Consider the following 26,182-nt stretch of genomic DNA (forward strand, 5'->3'; position numbering starts at 1 on the left):
CCTGGTGCACGAGGAGGGGGGATTGGGAACGCTGCTTGGGAGAGCTCCAGAGACGGGCGCGAGCCGCGGCTAAGAGTGCGGAGCCCAGAGACGGACATGGGACGCTAAGGCCGCTGCTGCCGCCGCCAGGAGGCCTGTGTGCGAGCGCAGGTCACTAGCCACACGCCCTTCCGGGGAGCCTGTGCAGCCCGCCGCTGCCGGGGTCCCGGGATCCGGGGACGGCTCCCCCGGGAGAGCGCACGGCGCGCCTCAGGCTGCAGCGTCACGCCGGCCTCTGCCGCTGCAGGCCCGCCCTGCACTCTGTGACCCTCCCTACCCCCGGGCCTGGGTGAGCCAGAGCCTCCGAATCAGCGGCTCCTTTAACCCCGTCCTGTCTGAGCAAAGAACAGACGCCCTCCGGCGACCTACACGCACAGGCGGGGCCAAATCCAAAGCTGAGCCCCTGGGAGCTGTGAGAACAAAGAAGAGAAAGGGAAATCTCTTCCAGCAGCCTCAGAAGCAGCGGATTAAAGCTCCACAATCAACTTGATATACCCTGCATCTGTGGAATACCTGAATAGACAACGAATCATCCCAAATTAAGGAGCCCTGTGGATGAAAGGCTCTTGGTGCTGCAGCCAGGACTCAGTGCTGTGCCTCTGAGGTGGGAGAGCCAACTTCAGGACACTGGTCCACAAGAGGCCTCCCAGCTGCACATAATATCAAACAGCAAAAATCTCCCAGAGATCTCCATCTCAACGCCAGCACCCAGCTTCACTCAACGACCAGCAAGCTACAGTGCTGGACATCCTATGCCAAACACTAGCAAGACAGGAACACAACCCCACCCATTAGCAGAGAGGCTGCCCAAAATCATAATAAGTCTACAGACACCCCAAAACACACCACCAGACGTGGACCTGCCCACCAGAAAGACAAGATCCAGCCTCATACACCAGAACACAGGCACTAGTACCCTCCACCAGGAAGCCTACACAACCCACTGAACCAACCTTAGCCACTGGGGACAGACTCAAAAAACAACAGGAACTACGAACCTTCAGCCTGCAAAAAAAAAAAAAAGGAGACCCCAAACACAGTAAGATAAGCAAAATGAAAAGACAGAAAAACACACAGCAGATGAAGGAGCAAGATAAAAACCCACCAGACCTAACAAATGAAGAGGAAATAGGCAGTCTACCTGAAAAAGAATTCAGAATAATGATAGTAAGGTTGATCCGAAATCTTGGAGATAGAATGGACAATAGAATGGACAAATTGCAAGAATCAGTTAACAAGGACCTAGAAGAACTAAAGATGAAACAAGCAACGATGAACAACACAATAAATGAAATTAAAAGTACTCTAGATGGGATCAATAGCAGAATAACTGAGGCAGAAGAACGGATAAGTGACCTGGAAGATAAAATAGTGGAAATAACTACTGCAGAGCAGAATAAAGAAAAAAGAATGAAAAGAACTGAGGACAGTCTCAGAGACCTCTGGGACAACATTAAACGCACCAACATTCGAATTATAGGGGTTCCAGAAGAAGAAGAGAAAAAGAAAGGGACTGAGAAAATATTTGAAGAGATTATAGTTGAAAACTTCCCTAATATGGGAAAGGAAATAGTTAATCAAGTCCAGGAAGCACAGAGAGTCCCATACAGGATAAATCCAAGGAGAAATACGCCAAGACACATATTAATCAAACTGTCAAAAATTAAATACAAAGAAAACATATTAAAAGCAGCAAGGGAAAAACAACAAATAACACACAAGGGAATCCCCATAAGGTTAACAGCTGATCTTTCAGCAGAAACTCTGCAAGCCAGAAGGGAGTGGCAGGACATATTGAAAGTGTTGAAGGAGAAAAACCTGCAACCAAGATTACTCTACCCAGCAAGGATCTCATTCAGATTTGATGGAGAAATTAAAACCTTTACAGACAAGCAAAAGCTGAGAGAATTCAGCACCACCAAACCACCTCTACAACAACTGCTAAAGGAACTTCTCTAGGCAAGAAACACAAAAGAAGGAAAGGACCTACAATAACAAACCCAAAACAATGAAGAAAATGGGAATAGGAACACACATATCGATAATTACCTTAAATGTAAATGGACTAAATGCTCCCACCAAAAGACACAGATTGGCTGAATGGATACAAAAACAAGACCCATATATATGCTGTCTACAAGAGACCCACTTCAGACCTAGAGACACATACAGACTGAAAGTAAGGGGATGGAAAAAGGTATTTCATGCAAGTGGAAACCAAAAGAAAGCTGGAGTAGCAATTCTCATATCAGACAAAATAGACTTTAAAACAAAGACTATTAGAAGAGACAAAGAAGGACACTACATAATGATCAAGGGATCAATCCAAGAGGAAGATATAACAATTGTAAATATTTATGCACCCAACATAGGTGCACCTCAATACATAAGGCAAATACTGACAACCATAAAAGGGGAAATCGACAGTAACACATTCATAGTAGGGGACTTTAACACCCCACTTTCACCAATGGACAGATCATCCAAAATGAAAATAAATAAGGAAACACAAGCTTTAAATGATACATTAAACGAGATGGAGTTAATTGATATTTATAGGACATTCCATCCAAAAACAACAGAATACACATTTTTCTCAAGTGCTCATGGAACATTCTCCAGGATAGATCATATCTTGGGTCACAAATCAAGCCTTGGTAAATTTAAGAAAATTGAAATTGTATCAAGTATCTTTTCTGACCACAATGCCATGAGACTAGGTATCAATTACAGGAAAAGATCTGTAAAAAATACAAACACATGGAGGCTAAACAATACACTACTTAATAATGAAGATATCACTGAAGAAATCAAAGAGGAAATCAAAAAATACCTAGAAACAAATGACAATGGAGACACAACGACCCAAAACCTGTGGGATGCAGCAAAAGCAGTTCTAAGGGGGAAGTTTATAGCAATACAAGCCCACCTTAAGAAGCAGGAAGCATCTCGAATAAACAACCTAACCTTGCACCTCAAGCAATTAGAGAAAGAAGAACAAAAAAACCCCAAAGCTAGCAGAAGGAAAGAAATCATAAAAATCAGATCAGAAATAAATGAAAAAGAAATGAAGGAAACAATAGCAAAGATCAATAAAACTAAAAGCTGGTTCTTTGAGAAGATAAACAAAATAGATAAACCACTAGCCAGACTCATCAAGAAAAAAAGGGAGAAGACCCAAATCAATAGAATTAGAAATGAAAAAGGAGAGGTAACAACTGACACTGCAGAAATAAAAGAGATCATGAGAGATTACTACAAGCAACTCTATGCCAATAAAATGGACAATCTGGAAGAAATGGACAAATTCTTAGAAAGGCACAACCTGCCAAGACTGAATCAGGAAGAAATAGAAAATATGAACAGACCAATCACAAGCACTGAAATTGAAACTGTGATTAAAAATCTTCCAACAAACAAAAGCCCAGGACCAGATGGCTTCACAGGCGAATTCTATCAAACATTTAGAGAAGAGCTAACACCTATCCTTCTCAAACTCTTCCAAAATATAGCAGAGGGAGGAACACTCCCAAACTCATTCTATGAGGCCACCATCACCCTGATACCAAAACCAGACAAGGATGTCACAAAGAAAGAAAACTACAGGCCAATATCACTGATGAACATAGATGCAAAAATCCTCAACAAAATACTAGCAAACAGAATCCAACAGCACATTAAAAAGATCATACACCATGATCAAGTGGGGTTTATTCCAGGAATGCAAGGATTCTTCAATATACGCAAATCTATCAATGTGATAAACCATATTAACAAACTGAAGGAGAAAAACCATATGATCATCTCAATAGATGCAGAGAAAGCTTTTGACAAAATTCAACACCCATTTATGATAAAAACCCTGCAGAAAGTAGGCATAGAGGGAACTTTCCTCAACATAATAAAGGCCATATATGACAAGCCCACAGCAAACATCATCCTCAATGGTGAAAAACTGAAAGCATTTCCACTAAGATCAGGAACAAGACAAGGTTGCCCACTCTCACCACTCTTATTCAACATAGTTTTGGAAGTTTTAGCCACAGCAATCAGAGAAGAAAAGGAAATAAAAGGAATCCAAATCAGAAAAGAAGAAGTAAAGCTGTCACTGTTTGCAGATGACATGATCCTATACATAGAGAACCCTAAAGATGCTACCAGAAAACTACTAGAGCTAATCAATGAATTTGGTAAAGTGGCAGGATACAAAATTAATGCACAGAAATCTCTGGCATTCCTATATACTAATGATGAAAAATCTGAAAGTGAAATCAAGAAAACACTCCCATTTACCATTGCAACAAAAAGAATAAAATATCTAGGAATAAACCTACCTAAGGAGACAAAAGATCTGTATGCAGAAAATTATAAGACACTGATGAAAGAAATTAAAGATGATACAAATAGATGGAGAGATATACCATGTTCTTGGATCGGAAGAATCAACATTGTGAAAATGACTCTACTACCGAAAGCAATCTATAGATTCAATGCAATCCCTATCAAACTACCACTGGCATTTTTCACAGAACTAGAACAAAAAATTTTGCAATTTGTATGGAAACACAAAAGACCCCGAATAGCCAAAGCAATCTTGAGAACGAAAGAAGGAACTGGAGGAATCAGGCTCCCAGACTTCAGACTATACTACAAAGCTACAGTTATCAAGACGGTATGGTACTGGCACAAAAACAGAAAGATAGATCAATGGAACAGGATAGAAAGCCCAGAGATAAACCCACGCACATATGGTCACCTTATCTTTGACAAAGGAGGCAGAAATGTACAGTGGAGAAAGGACAGCCTATTCAATAAGTGGTGCTGGGAAAACTGGACAGCTACATGTAAAAGTATGAAATTAGATCACTCCCTAACACCGTACACAAAAATAAGCTCAAAATGGATTAAAGACCTAAATGTAAGGCCAGAAACTATCAAACTCTTAGAGGAAAACATAGGCAGAACACTCTATGACATAAATCACAGCAAGGTCCTTTTTGACCCACCTCCTAGAGAAATGGAAATAAAAAGAAGAGTAAACAAATGGGACCTAATGAAACTTAAAAGCTTTTGCGCAGCAAAGGAAACCATAAAGAAGACCAAAAGACAACCCTCAGAATGGGAGAAAATATTTGCAAATGAAGCAACTGACAAAGGATTGATCTCCAAAATTTATAAGCAGCTCATGCAGCTTAATAACAAAAAAACAAACAACCCAATCCAAAAATGGGCAGAAGACCTAAATAGACATTTCTCCAAAGAAGATATACAGAGTGCCAACAAACACATGAAAGAATGCTCAACATCACTAATCATGAGAGAAATGCAAATCAAAACTACAATGAGATATCATCTCACACCAGTCAGAATGGCCATCATCAAAAAATCTAGAAACAATAAATGCTGGAGAGGGTGTGGAGAAAAGGGAACCCTCTTACACTGTTGGTGGGAATGTAAATTGATACAGCCACTGTGGAGAACAGTATGGAGGTTCCTTAAAAAGCTACAAATAGAACTACCATATGACCCAGCAATCCCACTACTGGGCATATACCCTGAGAAAACCATAATTCAAAAAGAGTCATGTACCAAAATGTTCATTGCAGCTCTATTTACAATAGCCCAGAGATGGAAACAACCTAAGTGTCCATCATCGGATGAATGGATAAAGAAGATGTGGCACATATATACAATGGAATATTACTCAGCCATAAAAAGAGACGAAATTGAGCTATTTGTAATGAGGTGGATAGACCTAGAGTCTGTCATACAGAGTGAAGTAAGTCAGAAAGAGAGAGACAAATACCGTATGCTAACACATATATATGGAATTTAAAAAAAAAATGTCATGAAAAACCTAGGGGTGAAACAGGAATAAAGACACAGACTTACTAGAGAATGGACTTGAGGCTATGGGGAGGGGGAAGGGTAAACGGTGACAAAGCGATAAAGAGGCATGGACATATATACACTACCAAACGTAAGGTAGATAGCTAGTGGGAAGCAGCCGCATAGCACAGGGAGATCAGCTCGGTGCTTTGTGACCGCCTGGAGGGGTGGGATAGGGAGGGTGGGAGGGAGGGAGACGCAAGCGGGAAGAGATATGGGAATATATGTATATATATAACTGATTCATTTTGTTGTGAAGCTGAAACTAACATACCATTGTAAAGCAATTATACTCCAATAAAGATGTTAAAAAAAAAAAAAAAATGGAGAAATTTTCCCCAAACTGAATGGCATGCATTTCTAGATTGAAAGGACCAACCAATTTCCCATTATAAAAATCTCACATGTTATTATCATGAAATTTCTGAAGAAAAAGGAATATGGAGAAATTCCTGGCTCACGGGGGTTGGGGAGAATATCACATAAAAAGATCAGGGCTAAATGACATCAAACTTCTTGGTAGCAGCAATAAAAGTTAAGATACAATGAAGCCATACTTTCAAAATTCTGAGAAAAAAATTATTTTAACTTATTATTTCAGAGCCAATCAAGCTGTATCAAAATAGAAAAATATATTTTCATATATGAATGTACATTAAAAGCATGTATATCTCAAGTGTCTTATTGAGAGAAGCTCATCCCCTAAAGGAGAGTAAACCAAGAAAGAATGGGACCCAGGAAAAAAAGACACAACTCATGAGGGTGTTGAAGGGATTTCCCAGAATGAAGGCAAGGAGAAGTCCCAGGGGATAACTGTGCTTTGGGCATGGAAAGCCTCAGAAGGAGCTGGGGACAAAGGCTCAAAGAACAATGTCTTCAAGAAAAAGAGTGGGACAGAAAAAGCACATGATGTGCTTGGAAATGTAGAAATATATTGAAGAGTGTCTTATAACCTCTCTTTATGAACTGGAAAGAATTAGTGATAGTTATGCAGTAATCGAGGCCAACAAACTAACAACTAAGATGAAATAATTATTAATTCCAAGAAAAAACAAAGGGTTGTAGTCTACAGGAAATATATTCACATCTCATTTCTTGGCTCAGAAGTAAAGACAATTCAATCATAAACTATGAACACCAAATATTGATTCACTGCTAATGGTAATAGAACCACAGTAGGAAAATGATGGGAGAATAAGTCAAGTGGGGAGTGGTTAGAACTTGGTCTAAGAGTGCTAAATTTTCATCCACTGCTATATGAAGTCGGCAGGTAATGCTCAAAATAGATAAATCCAGAAACAACTACATAAAATTATTATTTTAAAACATGGATGATTTATAGGAAGAAAGAATTAAAAGATGAAAGTCGATGTCTCAGGAAGCAGACCTGAGTAGTATCAAGGGGTAGGGAAGAAAACTTCTGTTTTCACTGTCTTATGGTATTACTTTATTACTTTAATAAAAATGAGAATTAATGTTTGAAAGTAGAAGTGTTATACAACGTACAGGATAAGTACCAAGGAAGCCAAATTTATATTTCTCTGAAGACCCAGTCAAAGCATATGACTGGCATTTTTAGACATTCAAGTACAGCTTTGATGGCAGAATAACCAGGAGTTATGTAGTCTCAGATCATGTTCAGGCCAGTCCACAAAAGGAGGAAAATCAGGAGGAAAGACCTCTGTGAGCTGAGAAGGAAAGTCAATTTTCCAACCATAAAATGCACAGCATTACCTATGGGGACATCCCACCAGGGATCCAAGAATTTTAAGAATTACTTTAGGGTAAGCAACATGGTACCAAACTTCAAATAAGATCAACCCTGAAATGCCAAATAGAAAATATAGCAACCACTTCAGAAGAATAATTTTCAAATACTCACATATGAGTATCCCCAAATTAGTTTATTTCACAAAACCAGAAGATTCAATTTCCTGGGAAAAGTGAACATAAAATCTATCCACAAGTGACCTTTATGTTGAAGTCTTATAAATCTTTAATACCATGACCCACCAAATTCTATATATAATGACATCGTAATAAAAATCAAAAGGGAATTCCCCGGCAGTCCAGTGGTTAGGACTCGGCGCTTTCAATGCTGGGGCCAGGTTCGATCTCTGGTTGGGGAACTAAGATCCCACAAGCCATGCGGCACGGCCATAAATAAATAAACAAATAAATAAATAAATAAAAATCAAAAGAAACAATGACTTTTAATTCACTTTACACCTGGTCAGCACAATATTATGTATAGTTACTGAATGGAAGTTGCATTTTTACCAAAGTACATAATTAAATATCATTATTTTGTGTGAATATGTGTGTATCTGTGTGTGATGGCTTTATTATAAAATTTAAACCAAGCAAGCTTCACTCTTGGTAATAAAATCATCAAAGGAAAAGACAAGTAGTTGCTCACTCAGCATATACAGACTCACAACATGATTTGGCTCTCAAGGGGGAACTTAAAGTCTGAATTATTTAGGCCACCTAAGCTACCATTAATGTAAAGAGGAACAACAACACTTATGTAGTGAAACAATCTCCATATCCTTGTGGTTAAAACCATATTTCACAGCAGTCCTTCATTGCATGCTTGGCCTGTTTTACTGACACATATATTGAAATTTGTCATCCACCACCAAGAACACCATAAACAGTAAAACTTCAGTCACTGAAGCAAGCTGAAGCGAAAGCCCTATTATGTGTTCTCATGACACTGTGAAAAGTTCAAGTGTAAAAGGGAATTGAACTTCCTTGACCAAATGCAGTCTCATTAATTTGCGGAGCCAATTTTTATTGTTGTATAAGCAATATTTAAAAGGCTGTTGTCAAGGAAAAGCAACCTAAAATTAGATCTGCCAGCTTTGTTTTCTTTGCAGGAATGGCCACACTCCTAACAGCCTCTTCTGTTTTGAAGAGAAAGCCTAGTAACAAAATGTAAAGGAACTCACAGCAGACTTCTGTAAAAAGGGGGAAAATAAAATTACCTACCATAGATTCATTTCATAAATTGTATTTCTTGTATAGGCTTGTCTACACATAATATGTGTTTATTATATCATTTTGTGTCTTTGAGAAGAGAAAAAGTTCACTGATCCTAGCATCTCATTCCAGAAATTCATTATCCCTTTCTCTACATCCAATCTGCTGATCTTATCCACTTTTTCACTGGCCAGCATTCTCCCCATGCCCTTATCTCTCCCCTTACCTTTAACCTTGAAGAGGCCCTCAACACCAGCTCCCCCTGCTTCATCTATTGCATTTACATTTTCTGACAAAATAAGAACTCTGTAAACCCAGTTCTGCATCTGCACTGACCCTGCACGGAAGCAGCTATACTGAATGTAGCAGGGAAAAAAAGGACACAGGGATGCAGACTGATCCCACTTTAAATATACCATTGAAGTGGATGCTCAGCACTGCCTGTCAATTCCACCTTAGTCACGCTGCTTTCTGAGGTGATTGTTTCATATGTTCTCCTCGGATCTCCACTCCCTCTCTCCCCTTCTCAGTCTCTGCAAATAGCCTCTTATTTCATTTCACTGAGGAAATAAAGTAAGCAGAGAGGACCATCACCATGTTTACACCTACCTACTTGCAAATGTTCCCAAACATGGCCTTCCCTTCTGTTGCCATGGATAAGCCACGCTTGCTCCTAGATCCAATCTCTGCACTTAAGCAATCCTTACCTCTCACCTACTCAAGGGGCTGGAGATCTCTCTCTCCATTGATTTCTCACTCTCTACAAAATCATTTCTATCATCATTCCCATCATAATCCTCTAAGAATATCTTCTACATTTCATAAACTCCTTTACCCTTAACCCCCCCCCCCAGCTATCACCCTACCTCTATGATCGCCTTTATAGAAAATTTTTTAAAGAGTTAACTGTGCATGCTGCCCCCACTTCTCCACCTCGTCTTCTCTTCTACCCAGTCCTGTTAGGATTTTGTCCCACCACTTCACTGAGAGTGTTTTGCCAAGATTGCCAAAGACCTTTACAATGCAAAAACCAGTAGTCAAGGCACAGTTCATGTTACATGACCTCTCAGCAACATTTGACATTTGACACTGACTTTCTTAAAAAATAGTCTTCCCTTGACTTCCAAGATGCCATGGCATAATGGCTACTCCTCAGTCTCCTTTACTGTCTTCTCTCCCAACCTTTAAATATTGGGGTGGCTGAGGGCTCAACCTTTGATTCTCTTCTCATTTATACCAATTTTAACTCCCTAGATGATCTCATTTAGCACCTTTAAATATATCCATATATTGATGACTCCCAAATTTATATTTTCAGCCTTGACTTCTCATTTGTCCAGCTGTTTATTTATTTGTAAGACCACTTGAGTGCCTAATAGGCATCTCAAAATTCATGGATCCAAAAGAGCTTTTTGTTTTCACCACCAACTTCCCTATTTCAGGAAATGGAACAGGTTAATAATCCCTTATCCACAGCTATGAGAATCCTAAGGCTCTAAAAACCAGACATTTTCATTTGGCAGTAAAATCTGATCTGACCTGAACTCATTTGGCACCAAAACCTGAACTGAATACAGACCATTTTTGTCTTTATTAAGTGAATATTTACATGTTTTGTTGCAGAAATATTCATTGGGAGGTACCCTAGATCCCACTGGGAATATTTAGTAATTTTTGGAATATGCACCTTACTACATTTTTAAAATCTGAAAAGTTATGAATTCAGGTCACATTTGGGCCCAAGGATTTCAGACAAGGGACCATAGACCCAGTTGTTCAGGATCACACATACACACACGCACAAAATAAGGCGTTATATCTCATTCTTTTCAAACCTTACACTCCCACATCCAATTCATCATGAGTCCTACCAGTTTGAATTTTAAATATGTCCTAAATCTGAATACTTCTTACCAATTCCATAAGTACCAGTGTCACCAAAGCTACCAATTCTCCAACTGGACAACTGCCATAATCTCTTAACATATCCTCCTATTTCCAATCTTGTTCTTCCCTGCCTTCCCCCTCCTCAGGGTTAGTTTCCACAAAATGACCAGAGAATTCCTCTTAAAACCTAAGTCTTAACACTCCACTTCACTTCTTCAAAGCTCCAAGAGCTTTCTACCAGGCTCAGAATAAAATCCTACTTTCTTATCATGACCTTTTGGGTCTTAGATGATCTGGCTACTGCCTTTCTCTCCACACACAATTCTTTCACTCTTTCCCTCACCCGCTGTGATCCAGGCCTCCTGGTCTTGTTTTTCCTCAAACACTCCACATGCATCCTGCCTTGGGGGCTGTGCCCTTGGTTCCCTCTGTCTGGGATGCCATTATTTCAGGTCTTGGCATAGTTAACTCCTCACTTCATTAAGGTCCCTCTTCATGAGTTGCTGTCATGGAAGCTCTTCCCTGACCGCTCTTCTAAGTAGCCATATCTGAACCTCCCAGACACATTGCCATCTTATTCTATTTGCTTTTATTCAAATTACATTGCGTAGTTTTTGTTTGCTTGTCTATCATCCATCCTCACTATCAAAATGTAATTCCATGAAGATAGAGGTCATGACTGTATTGTTTATCATTGTATCCCTGGTGCCTAGAATGATGCTGGAACTCTCTGTGTGCCCCATGATGAATAGTCATTGAATGAATAAATAAATTAAATTGTATTAACAAGTCAGCTGAATTGGGTTAATGAAACAATGCTAGTCCTACTTTCCAAAGCACCTCAATATTTTTACAAGTGTCAGTACAGTCCTGACGAATTTAAGCTACAACTTTATTTCTTAATGACTCCCATTCTTAATATAGTTCTAATCAATGACTAAGTAAGATTACCGTAGTTTGACTCACACTGTGTAAATCAGTGTTTACTTTTATACCCATAAGACATACACTTAACAAAACAATTTAAGTTTATCAGGGAGAGGATTTTCTTAATTCCTTATTTCTGAACTTAAACAGTTCCTCTTTCTAGGGAACTAAGATTACTTGGCAATGTGTTTCTAATTCCAAAATGCTCTAAAATGATTCCATATTATTTCTTATTCTCCACGTGCTATAGCTATCAGTGGATCAACCAACTTGTCTAACAACAGAACATGGACGTTATGCTAATTTATTATAGACATAAATCAAAGAAATATCAGAATAATGGTAAACAAAATAATTTTTAGCATTGTATTTGATCATTTTTTATTTAGAAAACTAAAACAATTTTGGTAATGAATCAAAAAATTTGTTATAATGCCTTACGTAAAACAGAGGGAAAGTATATATAATAAAGTCATTTGGGAACTAATGCCAGGTATAGTTTAATCCTTTAAACTGTATATTAATAGTTTGGTTGTGAATTCCATTTTGGAATATTCTCAGTCATGAAGTATACTGATCTCTCCTTAATTCATGACTCCATTAATGGTAGACAGGTTTGCTCTTAGAGGCATCTTTTGATACACATTTTTATACAATTTTTGCAAATATTTATCCTGAATTGAAATATGATTCACATGAAGGATGAAGTCAGAGAACACAAATATTAAATGACAGCTTGAAAATTATGACTTTACTTCAAGCCTTGTCACACACCTTGGACTTGAATGTCTGGTAAAAATAAACCTCAAAAACTGTTAAAATTGCTCAATCACATTGTGACATTTCAAGACTACCTTGCAAAGTTTCTCTTTGAGGAACTGTACAAAGAAAGGATTAGTTAGTCTTCTTCAACTCAGTAGCAGACAAGTACCTGCAGCCCAGAAGCTAATATAAAGTATTTAACCTATCTCCTACAAGTTTGGTCATCTTATCTCCATTTGTCTGACTCATTACAGTTTGGAAGCTTCAGCAGGCAACTAACTCTCACAGGATACACAGCGATCTTCACTCACCAAGAGTTCTGGGCCACAAGGCCATGTGAACACAGAATACTTGCTAATCACTGAAAGATGTTCTCAATATAATCCCAACTATTCAACTACATAACAAAACAGAAATTTGAGTTTTCCTAGGATACGACTGGTATAGAACTTAAGAAATTAGAATTTTGGAGTAGGAAGCTCACTCAATGTTGAATCTCCTCTGCCTCTACCCATCAGACATTTATTAGGGTCAACTTTTATCTCAGTCTATATTTGGCAGAGGAATGGGCAAAAACAAACACACTGTCTTACACATAGTTGTGCCACAAAACTAATTTACAATTGCAGATACTTATTTTGTGCCAGGCACAGGGTTTGGGCACTTTGACTGAATTATTTTATCCCTCACAACCATCCTCTGAGATTCTAAGTTCCATATTACAAGGCTTATCTTTTATTTTTTGTTTTGTCTGTCATATAGTCACATCCCCAATAATCTCTGCTGGTCCATAAAACCTTCTTGACCTTCCAACCTGAATTAATGTTGCTGCTGAATTATATAGGTTTACTAGCTGTACCACTCAAATGTAAAGTTGTTACACATTGCCTAGTTACTGGTTTTATAGTGAGACAGTTTTAAGTTCTTACTTTATGCAGTGTACTATTCTAGGTACTGAGGATACGATACTAAACAAATGGCAAATGGATGCTACCTGTCCCCTCTTGTTACCTCTAGGGAAGTAAGAAGGTAACCTAGAAGGCAGAAAATTCAATGGACAATAATAATAATAATACATGAAGTGCAATTAGAGTACCTAGAAGAGTCACCTTATCTAGTCTCATACAGTCTTGAGTGTTTTTTCATGGATTCTAGTGATATTCTGATTAGGCTCCAACTTTCCCACCTGGTCTTCTAGAAATTCAATTTTAACTTGGTTATAGTCTCCTAAAGATACTTCCTCTTCACCAGCATACAGTTCCTTTTTCGCTCAATTTAAATTCAAAATCTTTTCTCCACAAATCCCTTTTCCTGTTTTCTGAGAGAAGATTTTTGCCACTTTTCTCTTCACCAATAAGAATCTGGTTTACAAAAAAAAAAATTTTTTAAATAGAATCTGGTTTACAGAAGTTGAAGACTTCTGTTTTATAGAATTTAAAGCCTTTACTGCTACATTATTTGTATACTACTGATCTGGTTTCCACAATATATTCAATTTATTCTCTACTACTTTGATTCCCTCCCTCTTCTTTTTTCCTATCATTTACTCCTTTGACCCAATCAAAAATTAGTAAATGTTTCAGAGCTTATGAATGTAAAAATTGAGGTCACTATTTTCTTACCCTCTCCTACATCTGGAAAGATAATCTTATACTGGAGTGATTCAGATAATAGAAGAAATATGTAGGTGGGGAGGAACAAGATGCAAAATCCCTTTCTCCTTTTTCTTTGTGTTTGAAAAGAAAAGGCCTAGAAGAGTGGAAACTGGGCCTTCCCATGCCCCGCCTGACCTGTTGTCAGGGCAACAGGATGTGTGGGGAGCCGTGGCCTTCCCAGTGCCTGTTGCCAGGGTAACAGGATATGAACCATCTTCTCTTATGAAACTATGCAGTTTCCCTGCCTTATTCTATGTTTCTCTTCTATTTGGTGGAAAATTATATTTGTTTAAAGAAACCTAAGAGCAACACAACTTCAATATACAAGCTACTGAGTGATCATGTTTTGCAAGAAATACTGTAAGTGGGTATGTACCACTGATATTGTTACTTGTGGAAATAATGTGGAAGAGAATTTTATTGGATTGACTTTCTGAAAATAGGGACCTCAGTTTTCATTTTTATAATCTTTAAAATATTTCCTAATTTTTGATTGGGTAAAAGAAATAAATGATAGGAGATGATGAGGGAGAGAAGAAGAGTGTTAATGGCAAAAAACTGTGGAAGCCAGAGAAGAACTATATGAAAAATTTAGAGGCTAAGAGCTTATATCAGTTGGCATTATTTTGTGTGTAACAAACCATCTTGCAACTCAGTAGCCGAAAACAATAAACATTTACTATTTTGTCATGATTTTGAGGAAGCTGGATAATCCAGGACGACCTCACTCACATGTCTGGTGGCTGATGGTCTGGTTGGTCTAGAGGGGTCTCAGCTGGAATGGTTTATATCTGCTCCACATTCTCATCCTCCAGTAGGCTTAACCAGGCTTCTTTCAGTATTGGTATGGGGGTTCCAGAGAGCAGCAGGAGAGAGTTAACCCCAATACATAAGCCCTTCCCAAGCCTTTGCTTGTGTCACATTTGCTAACATCCCATTGGCCAAAGCAAGTTAGCCAACATTCTGGCCAAGCTCAGAGTCAGTATGGGAGGGATTATCCAAGAGTGGATGCAGGAAGTCATGAACAAATTGGGCCGTATTGCAACAGTAAACAACAGCATAAAAGAATTTTTGGAAAATAGAGGGCTCCTTGGAAAACTTGAGATATTAAAGCAGAGATTTGCTAGGGGATGAAATATCAAGAGGGTCACACATATAAAGACACTTTTTCATATTGGGACCAGTAGGAGGTACTGAAGATTTTGAGAGTTCTTAGAGTTCATAAGAGCTCCTTAACCCATCTAGTAACCATTTCCAAATACAGACTAAGAAATGATGAGGAAAATACTGCACGCCTTTAAGGAGTTTATATTCTCTGCTGGCAATAAAGTAGAATAAACTCCATTTAGATGATTTTTCTAAAATAAACAAAAGGAGAAATGCTCACTTTACTTTAAAAAAGACCCTTATCATATGCTTAAAATCTGTTATAACATGAAAAGAAGAGAAAGCACAGCAAGAATAAAACATCTTGTTTTAATCATTAAAACTCCTGTCTTTATTCTCATTGGTAAATAAAAATCTTCAGGGACAGACATCCAGACATTTCTACTGTGCAGCGTTATTTTTCTCTGTTGTTTGGCATACTAAAGGCCAAATAAATTAGAATAATTTTGTAAGTGTCCAAACTCCAAAGGGGCAAGAGAGTTTAGGAAAAGTCAAATCCCTTTGCAAATTCTAGCTAGGATCATTGTTTAAATAAATTAATTAAAGGGGTAATGGCAGTGCATGTCCTAGAAAAGGAAAGAAATAAAACTAGGGAGTTTCTGACATCTAAAGCATATGCCAAGAGATAACTCCCCTTAGTATTCATCTTTGAGTATGCAGAATTAGGCAAACAGATGGCAGGATTGTGGAAAAATCAAAATAAGAGAGCAGTTTTTAACTCCTGAAATGTCAGGTTTTATAGTGGGTCTCGAGTGTTAAATAGAATTATCTAAGTCAGTGTTCAAGGGAATAGGTATGGGCCTAGGAATCTGGCTCTCCCCCTACTAATAGGGGAACATTAGTCAAGTTATTTAATGTCTTTGGGGCTCAGTTTTCTCATCAGAAAAACAGGATAATTATGCTGAACCATACACATCAAAAGAAAAATATTTTAGAAAGAATAAGGCATAAAAGAATTAAAAGGTGTGATTACTACTATGCAATTATAACGTGATTTTAAATAGCTTAAGCTAATCAAAAACATGATTGATGCCCAAGTCATTCAGTTTTTTCTTAGCTTGCTCCAAATGCTGTTTATTTTCAACCAAGTCTTAGAAAGTCCAGTTTTAAGTGGACCAGAGTCATCATACTGTTGCTTTGCTGATAAGAAGTCCATTGTGATTTTCTTCTAAGTTATCAAGGACCTGATTCATGTAGAAAATTCCAAGAATCCTTTGATTCTCCATGATTATGCAGAGTTTAATTCAAGTTGACCTCTGTTTTGCCGCCCTGTAGACAGTGGTGCTTTTTCATGACTCTTTATAAACTTACTTGAACAGCTACAAATATCAAAATTTTACCTACCAGAAATTATTTGCTTTGAGCATTTGCTGGGTCTATTTAATAAAAATTTGTTTTTAAATATTTTATAAGATATTAAGTAGAATATAATCTCTTTAAACAAGCTCAAGAAATTGTAGCCTAAAGGAGGAATCAAAAGAGTCAAAATGTTTCATTTATATGCCTCTAATAACCTGTTATAATTTTTATGTCCTTTCTTAACAATAAATAGTTATTCGGGCCCAATACTTGTTCAGATCAGGTATGTGAAATACTAGGATTCTCATAAGCCCTTAACACTATCATTTGTTTAATGATGCTAATGAACAGTTCCTTTCATATCCAAATGGCTTACAGTACAGTCCTTTCGGATGGGAATCAGACTTGCTCAAATATTTACATTTGATTAACTGACTGAAATATGTTAGAATAAAGGACAAAATCTAATAACATAATGGCGATTTGGTATTTTCTATAATGAATTGACAAAAGGAATGACCATGGCACATGACAACAATTACTTGGAAATCAACTCTCTTATGAACCCGACCTAGACAGGGATAAGAAAAAACCTAACAAATGATTTTCAAGCCGGAGTGACTCAGGAAATTAGATTAGCCCTAGGTCATACACGATTACAGAGACATAAAATCCATTCTAAGACCACTACAAGACGCTGAACAAAAGACACTGAATCCATCAAGGCAATTCTATCAGTGAAACTCTCAAGGCCAGCCCACTTCTCTTCCTCAGCTCTTTCTTCCCACATAACACACTCTTGCCTCAGGGAAAGGTAAATCCTTGAGTATAACTGTTCTGGTAAAGAGAAACCTGGGGATTTTGGTGAGACAACTTCCACCGAGCTAAAAGAAAGCCTTCTTTTCTCATGTTGACAATCCTGCTCTGTCTACTGATTCTAAGAAAATTACCTGAAAAAAAAATAGAATTCTGCTTCTGCATGTATTATCAGTAATAATAATGATATTGCTAGTATTACTTGAATTCTAGACACTGTTCTTAGCAGTTTATAAGCATTAATTCATTTAATATTCCCAACACCTACGAGATTGGTAAGGATATTATTCCCATTTTCAGTTAAGAAACCAAGACATTGAAAAATGAATCAACTTACCATATAGCTGTTAAACAGCAGAGTTGGAATACATGTAAGAATGGACAAGATTATGGGAATATTAATAATTACAATGTTTTAAGAGCTTACTATGCGCCAGGTACTGAGTTATATTTCTTAAATACATTATTTTATTTAATTTTCACTATCTTGACTCTGGCAACATCCAGATTCCCAGATCCTAATGCTTCCTTCTAAGTGGACGGACCTTCCATTGGAAAAGCCTTCCTGGCCTCTCTTTGCCACTTCTCATATTCTTTCACAGAGGAGGAGAAGCAACATTTGGTTGGTGAATTGTGGAGAAGGAATTAGACTTTGGGATGTAAGCTGTCCTCTTCAAGGGGCATGGAAGGGATATTCTACTTGTAGAAAGCATATCTCATCTACCAGAGGTTATGAGGTAAATTTAGGAGAAGAGACTTTGTCCCTGTTTGGGGAAGTCTACAGTTTGGGGGAGTAAGTTGAATTCAGAGATGTTTTGGCTTATTTAGCTGCAAACCAAAAACCTTACTCTCCATTATAAATTTAGTCTTTCAATAAAGCTGACATTTTATCTCCATCTACTGGACTCCTATATCTGTCCTTCACTTAATTCTGAACTTGGGCAAAGATTATGTGACATTCCTTAGCCTCTCTCTCATCCCAAGATCTAATGAAGGACAGGAGTCTGTCTCAACTCCTCCTGAGAGAAGTCATCCCTGACTAGCCAAAATACCTTCTCCAAGTGACTCTTGATCACATGACCTAGCACATTTTTTCAGGTCACTTCTTACTCCATTTTAACTTATTTTTTGTCATTTACTTTTTGGTCATTTGTTTCCTCTAGAATGTAAGTTCCTGTGCCTACAATAGTACCTGACATACTACACAATCAGTAAGTATGACTGAATGAATAACGAATGAAATAATTGGATTTCACAGAAAAGCTAATAACTTTTCCACAGTCACTCATTAAATGATAGATGGTATTAGAAAATATCTGACTGTTTCCAAGTTCAATTTCTTCATCTCTAAGGTATTTCATCTCAACAATGTCCATTCTAGAAAGCATAACATAATGTTATGTAAGAACTGAGATTTATATTAATATTATATCTGTATACCAATATAGGTTTTGTGAGATGCTTTTCTTCAAATCAGTTTTATGACTAAAAAACTGATTTTTTTAAACTGATTTGCCTTATTAATCCATCAGAAGAGTCACATACACATCCATATGAGAACAGAGACTGAGATTTATCAGCAATTTCCAAGAAAGATAGCATAAACATTCTTTGACATTTGAAATGAATCCACTATATATTTTCAATATCAGAGCTTGGTAAAAAAAACTGGGGTTCTGGGCATGCAATCCAGGGTTAGATGGAGGACAGTGAGTTATTTAATGGCTAAGGATAATGAGTATCTAACTCCAGTGTGCCATAGAGTGACCTAGGCTGGGCCCCACCTCTAGGCATCATGTCTGTGTCTGTGTGTGTGTATGTGGGTGTGAGTGAGAGTGTATGTGTGCGTTGGGAGAGGATAGGAGTGGCCATGTTGGTTAAATACTCTTACTATTCTGTTACAGGAGAAATGTATTAGTTTCTTATTGCTACTGCAACAAATGTACCACAAACTGAGTAGCTTGAAACAACACAAATGTATTATCTTCAGTTCCATGGGTCAGAAATTTGATGCAAGTTTCACTGAGCTAAAATCAAGGTGTTGGTAGGGATACATTCTTTTTAGAGGCTCTAGAGAGAGATTCTGTTTTCTTTCCTTTTCAAGCTTCTAGAGGTTCCCACATTCCTTGGCTTATAGCCTGTTTCCTCCACCTTTGATGTTGGCAAAGACAAGTTGAGTCCTTCTCACATCATGGCACTGTGACCTCCTTCTGCCTCCTTCTTCCATTTTTAAGAATGCTTGTGATTACATGGGCTCATTTGGATAATCTAGACAAATCTCCATATTTTAAGGTCAGCTGATTAGCAACCTTAACTCCATCTGCCTCCTTAATTCCCCTTTGGCATATAAGGTAACATTTTCACAGGTTCTGGGGATTAGGACATGGACATCTCTTGGGGTCAATTAGTCTGCCTACCATAAGGCTCATGGACTAAGTTTTAAGAAGCACCACTCTAGATCCTTTTCTGGTGATCTTTCTAGGTAATAACCATTGTGAGAATGTCCTCTTTTGTGTTTTTTTTATTTTGGGAGCAAGATGAATAAGAGGTTTAGAACTAGGTTGATCTGTATTTAAATCCAAGTTCCATCAGACACTGGATGTTTAACCAACTTAGCATACTCACCTCTTGAAATCATTGAAAAGAGTAAATGAGAATACAGATATGTTATATCTGGAAAGTTCTGACAACGAGTAGACGATAAGCAAACATTATTTCCTTCCATCTTCTTTATCCCTATTCCAGCTATGAATCTATTGCCACTCCTCCAACCTGGCTTTAGGCCCTATATTGACAGCTTGACTGACCTTCTAATTTTGTAGTTAGACCCACTATAAGATTCAGAATTTTATTCATTGATGGATTGATTTAACAGTATTTATTGCATTATGTCCAATATGCCAGTTATTATGCTACGGGCTGGAGACCCACAAGCAAACACAGCGAACATAGCTCTTTTTCTCAGTAGCTTGTGGGGAAGGTAGATTTTGTTATGAAAAGGGAAGCCCAGGTTACTTAATGAGCCAAATACAGGAAACTAATCTAGTATGGAAGGTCAGGAAGGATTTCTTTTGCAAGTGAAATTTAAGAAGAGATCTTTGAGCATTTCTTAATAGGCTCTCAATTAGAATTTTTAGTAGGACAGTTCTTCCTGATAAGAGAATGTCCTAAGCTCTGGAGGACAGTTATCATGCCTGGACCTTGCTGTCCACTGAATACAGAAACACTCTCAGGCACTGAAACAACCAGAAACATCCCCACACATCTCTAAAAGCCTCATGAGAAGCAAGAGCAACTCTGACTGAGAGAGGAGAAAGGAGTGGTTCCCTCTGGAAGAGAGAAAAAAATGAGCAAAGGCAGATGGGAAGTAAGTAGCATTTCTTCTGTGCAACCCTGGGTTTGGGTGGGAGGGGGCCACAGAGGAAGAGGCATGAGAGCAGGCTCCAAAAGTTGAACAGGTATGGTGAGACCTGGGAAGGATGCTGAACTTTGTTTTTTTGTTTGTCTGGCTTTTGTTAATTTTTTTTTTAATTTTATTTTTTTATACAGCAGTTTCTTATTAGTTATCTATTTTATACATATGGATGCTGAACTTTGAAGGGAGGGCACTAGAAACCTTTAAAGGTTTGAAGCAGGAGAGTAAAAGGATCAGATTTATTTGCTTCTAATCTATAATGTTGCTCCATCCTAAAGTATAATTCTAGTTTGGTAATATGGTGCTAATAACGCCTGTCATTTTACCTTTTGTCAATTTTTGTTCTAAATATGTATTTCTGCTACATCTTCCTGGTGATAAAGTTTTGGGCTACTTCATCAGAAGAGAACCGTATAACACATTGCCCTCTAAAATAACAGCTAATTGAAATTAGTTATAGGGTTTCTGCTTTCTCCTTCACTTTCTACTCCTCTACATTTTATTCTTCTACTACTGAAGATCACGTATACCAACAATCAAAGAGAAAAAAATGAGAAAAGAAGTTTAAGTCTTTCCACTGTTGTATTCACAATTCCAGATCTTAAAATCTGTATATTTGTATGGATTAGGAGAGATAAAGAGGTATGTGTCTCTACATATAAAATCAATTATCATATATTACATTAGGTTCTAACAGCGAAATTCTCATAGTCTTACAACTATAAAAACTGAAGGTATTGGCAGTAAGTACTATGGAGTGGTGAGTTTCACTTTTTTGTCAATAGTTTATGGTTTTGAGCAGTTCAAACTCTCCTCTTTTTTGTTGAAAAACTGAGTAGGATAACACTCTGATTTAGTTTTACTCTAACACCTTGTGGTTTTCACTGGAATTTTAACTTCATCACAGTTTTCTGGAAATGCTATAACCTCTTAGATCAAATTCTTAGAACAGTAGCACTGACGGGAAAGAGCAGTACCAATGTTTTAAAACATATTTGATTTTTTAAAAACTCCACAGTGGAAGAGTCCTTTTTACACTTAAAGACCAAAAACCAGTATCATGACATGAAAAAAGATTCTTTTTAAATTGAAAAAAACTACTATGTATAAATGAAAACAAATATAAAATCTTCAAATCAACTTTCTTCATGGAAATCAATAAACTTAACAATCTTTGCAAAGACTAGTGTTAGACAAATGTTCTCAGGATGTAGGAAGTAGTATAGGTCCCAGAGTCACAGGAAACTTCTGAACCAGAAATTTCATCAGGTTTCAAGATGGCAAAAGAAATCGGAAGTGTTTTCCAAATCCTAAATGGTTGGTAACTTATGGACAAGTATATGATTCTTTTTAAATATAGTTTATGAAGGACATGATGCCATAGTCATTTGCTAACATTTCTACCATCAGACATGGTGAGTCATTGTGTAGAATCTAAATTGTCATACTGAGTGACAAATTAGTGGTAGAAGATGGATTGAAGAAAGCTAAAGAAAAGAGCCGTAACTATAAAAAGAAAATTAATAGAACAAAGCATATAAGTCTACATCAGAAATGGGAAAGAAAACTGTTTTACCTTTGTTCCCACAAATGAATAAGAGATTTCTTAGCACATTACTGAATATGCTGTCTCAATTAAATATTATATGAAGGAGATTTAAAAGTTCAATGAAAGAAATCAACAAAATGATAGAGAAGAACTGATATTTTAATTAGTTTACCAACATTTTCACATGTGCTACAAAATATAAAAATTACTTCTATGGACTGAAAAAAAGTGTTCTAAAATATAATGTTATATGAAAATGCCTATAAAATATTTTCTGTAAATATCTACCTGTAGTGGTTCATGTTTTCCATTTTTAAGGTATACTGGAATAAATCTTATTTTACTTTAACCTTTGTCTCTATTTTTATTTAACCTCAAAAATGTACTTATTTCAATATCCTGTTGAAATAAATAAATGCATTTGTAAAGTTTGCAGTTAAAGATGAAAAAATCACTTTCCAAACAAGTATTTAAAGGCCTTCATTGAGTCTTTTTTGCCAAACTAAGAAAATTATTTAATAGCTTTCATGAGTAACATGATTTTAATTGCCATTACTTAAAAGTGGAATTCTAGCACTAGACATTTTGATAAGCTAAAATTCTGTTTGAATCAATATAAGATTTTAAATAGGCAAGACAATCTCAGCAATGGAATAGGGAGTCCCTCATATCATTTCTTTGAATTTAGACTACACAAAAGACCATAATTGAACAATTTGGGTGTCATTAGTCATGCAGATTTTAGATTTAGAGCTTCTTGTTTTGACAATTCTGAACCTAGAATACTGGAAATGTCTTCAAGTACAAGTTAAAATAGTAGTACCAAAATGAAAATTCTTTCTTGCTTTAATGCAAAAGCAATCAGTCATTTCCATCAGTTTAGCAATAATTATTTTAAAAAACCTAGTTATCAGTAATTTGGTCATTCAGTGTCTCTATGTGGTCATTCAGTGGTGCTATATAGACACAATTCAAAATTTATATAGGTACATATATAATTATATCCTACATCCATGTTGAATATTGTCATGAAGCTCTACTGCTAAATGACTCTATCACCCTCTCCTGAAAAAATATGACAGTTGATCTTTGAGATCAACTGATAGTGTGAAAGTTGGATAACTTTGCTATAAAATGTTAGGTAAACACAAATTCACTTTTCAAATTTTTTAAAGACATATGCATACACTCACTACCATACATCTTCATACATTCAAATAACTGCAGAAAAAGAGAACAAAGACAAACTGAACAAAACAAACAAACCAGAACCATCCTGTCCTGCTAAAGGGAAAAAATCTAAAATAGGTTGTAATATGAAATATAATTTTTCCGGTACAGATGTTCATCCACTCATTAGGTTAGGATACAAATCAGCTGATGAGTGCCAATGTTTAATTTTCATCTATGCTGATTAATTTTGTAAGCTGTTATTTGCTTTTATAGGATTATTTGTTTCCCTAGAGAACCACCTTTACAAAAAACTGTGATTTCTAAATCTTCAATGAATCTTGTAAACATATTTCTCTAATTCATTCAAATGATGTAAAGATGGCTTCCTTTTTAAAAGTTATTCTCTGGTAAACGTTGTTTGCATTATTAGTGTGCTCTTAAACCAGTGCACTGTAATGCCATGTATTACTTCAAGTATAAGAAAATATACAGAGAACACTAATTATATAAACATCATTGAATGTATTCAAACGGAAGAAAGTAGAAGGAATTTTTACCTAACAAAGTTTGATATCATTTTTCTTTTAAAAAAAATCATAGATTTTGATAAACAGCAACACTAAATTTACTCAAATGTTGCATTTTATACAATAATATGTGTATACAACATTAGAAATACAAATCCTAGAAAACCTGTGTTTCTCATGGTATAGGATTCCTTTAGCTATTATTATAGAAAAGCAAACATATTTTCATTTGAAGTCTGCAAACATACTAAGCAATTGCAATGGCCTGTAAATATTCATATTTCATATTTTAAAAAATTAAATCTGATTTTTAAATTATGACATAATTAAAATAAAGCATGTAAACATAGTGTGCTGGAACACTAAACAGGAATTAGTTACATACACAGAAATAAACCTAGATGCTGTTTAAACAGCAAGGTAAACAGTACTGCAATTAAAGTTTGACTCAGGTACTTAACATTTCATGCTTGACATAAGCACACTTCTTGACCCATCTTACTAAAGTCTAGTTTACACCATGAGCTATTCTGTACTCTTAGAAGTGAATTGGTTAATTTAAGCCAAAATTCTCAAGCAAGTTTGGTATGCTGCTAGTAATTTTACCACATAAACATTTTTTTCTTAAAAAAAAATTATTAAGACATAAGGAATAAGCACAATGGAGTATAGTTATTTATTATCATATTAATCCTGTCCTTTTTATTCAAAATCTAATCACAAATAAATATTAGCAGTAATCTGTCTTTTTACCTGAGACAAATTTTATTTCTGCAACTACCCAGACAAGCAGCTTTTATAATTACTTTTCTGCATATCTAAGCCACATATCTAAGTAACACATACAGAATGTCTAAAAGAAGCCATGTAGTCTAATAGTGAAGTGAATTCTCAGGGAGTTACCTTACTTTACATAAAACATACCTGTGCAAAAGAACTATACATCCTTCAAGCAAGTTGTTAGCTAAGACTGACACGTTTTATTTTTTTTTTAAAGAAAATCTTTCTAAAGGAAACACTAATCCACAAAGTCAGAAAGTACCAACAATTCATCATGTTAATAGTCAAAATTTTTTTGGTCAGAGAGGTGGATAAAAACACAGACCAAGCGAAGAGCTTACTCACATTCCTTTCAGGCGTTGCCACATTTTTTCAGTCTGTTCTCCTATGAGATACTTAAAAGTGGTGTTTTCCAATTCTTCAGTTTCTGTAGCAGTAGACCCCATGATGATACTCCTAGGGCAATACAGTTAGTCAGTTTCAGCAGCTAGAACAAGCATTCCTCAGTCCACTACAAATCTTAAAACAGTTATACAGTAGCATCTCTTATCTATCAAAACATTGCAGATTTACAAAGCTGACGGCAGCTTCTGCCAGAATTGCTATTGACTTTGACAGGCATATCCACTGCTCACCGCATCACCTCCCTTCAAGCAGACAGCAGTATAAACACATCCTCTGACCTCACAGAAACAATCGACACATGTGAGCCTGCTACTGTACTACTGACCGACTGAGCGCTCCAGCTCTCCCCCAAAGCAGCTCATTTGTTACTGCTCTGTGCACTGAAGTACATCAGAATTCCTACAGTTTCTGAGATTTATTATGCACAAGAGAAACGTGAATGACTTTAGCACACCAGAAGAAGCTGAATTCCTCTCTACCAATGGAAGGAGGGCAGGATGTAATAAGAAAACAGATGGTAGGAAACAGTATCAGCAGCACCGCCCTGAGAAAAAAGTGGCTGTTTTAAATGCCAAGGTTTTTGTCTCCTAATTGATCTGGAACCAAGAGTTAAAAATATACCAGGCTCTAACAATAAATTCAACAAATACTAATGACAACAATGAGAAAATAACATAAGAGCTGTACAGAAGACAGACCACCGAGCTCCACAGGTTGTTATTGAAAAATATGTACAACGATGATGCTGTAATCATGCTTATTCACCTTCTCCTAGCAACTCCACACAGTAGGTAACTGCCAATTTAACCAGTGGAAAACACGGCAGCTGCAAACAGACTGCTCTGTGAATCCTTTGGGGATTAAAAAAATAAATAAAAAGAAACTGGTGTGTATCCTTGTGTGCGCG

General features: G+C 36.8%; 1 protein-coding gene across 3 annotated transcripts in view; it reads right to left on the reverse strand.

Moving 5' to 3' along the window:
• The window catches only part of PDE1A (phosphodiesterase 1A), a gene marked incomplete at both ends in the record, with an annotated part of 354,419 nt that extends 329,088 nt beyond the window's left edge, over positions 1-25,331 (reverse strand). The window contains one exon of one of the 3 annotated variants that reach the window (XM_082841417.1): positions 25,216-25,331. In XM_082841417.1, coding sequence (XP_082697543.1) covers positions 25,216-25,316 — 101 coding nt within the window. The remainder of the gene's footprint in view (positions 1-25,215) is intronic. The other 2 variants (XM_082841416.1, XM_082841412.1) reach the window with 2 other exon arrangements.
• Positions 25,332-26,182: the final 851 nt, after the last annotated feature.

Source organism: Leucopleurus acutus, assembly GCF_964270905.1.
Source record: "Leucopleurus acutus genome assembly, chromosome: 6".
Classification (NCBI taxonomy): domain Eukaryota; kingdom Metazoa; phylum Chordata; class Mammalia; order Artiodactyla; family Delphinidae; genus Leucopleurus; species Leucopleurus acutus.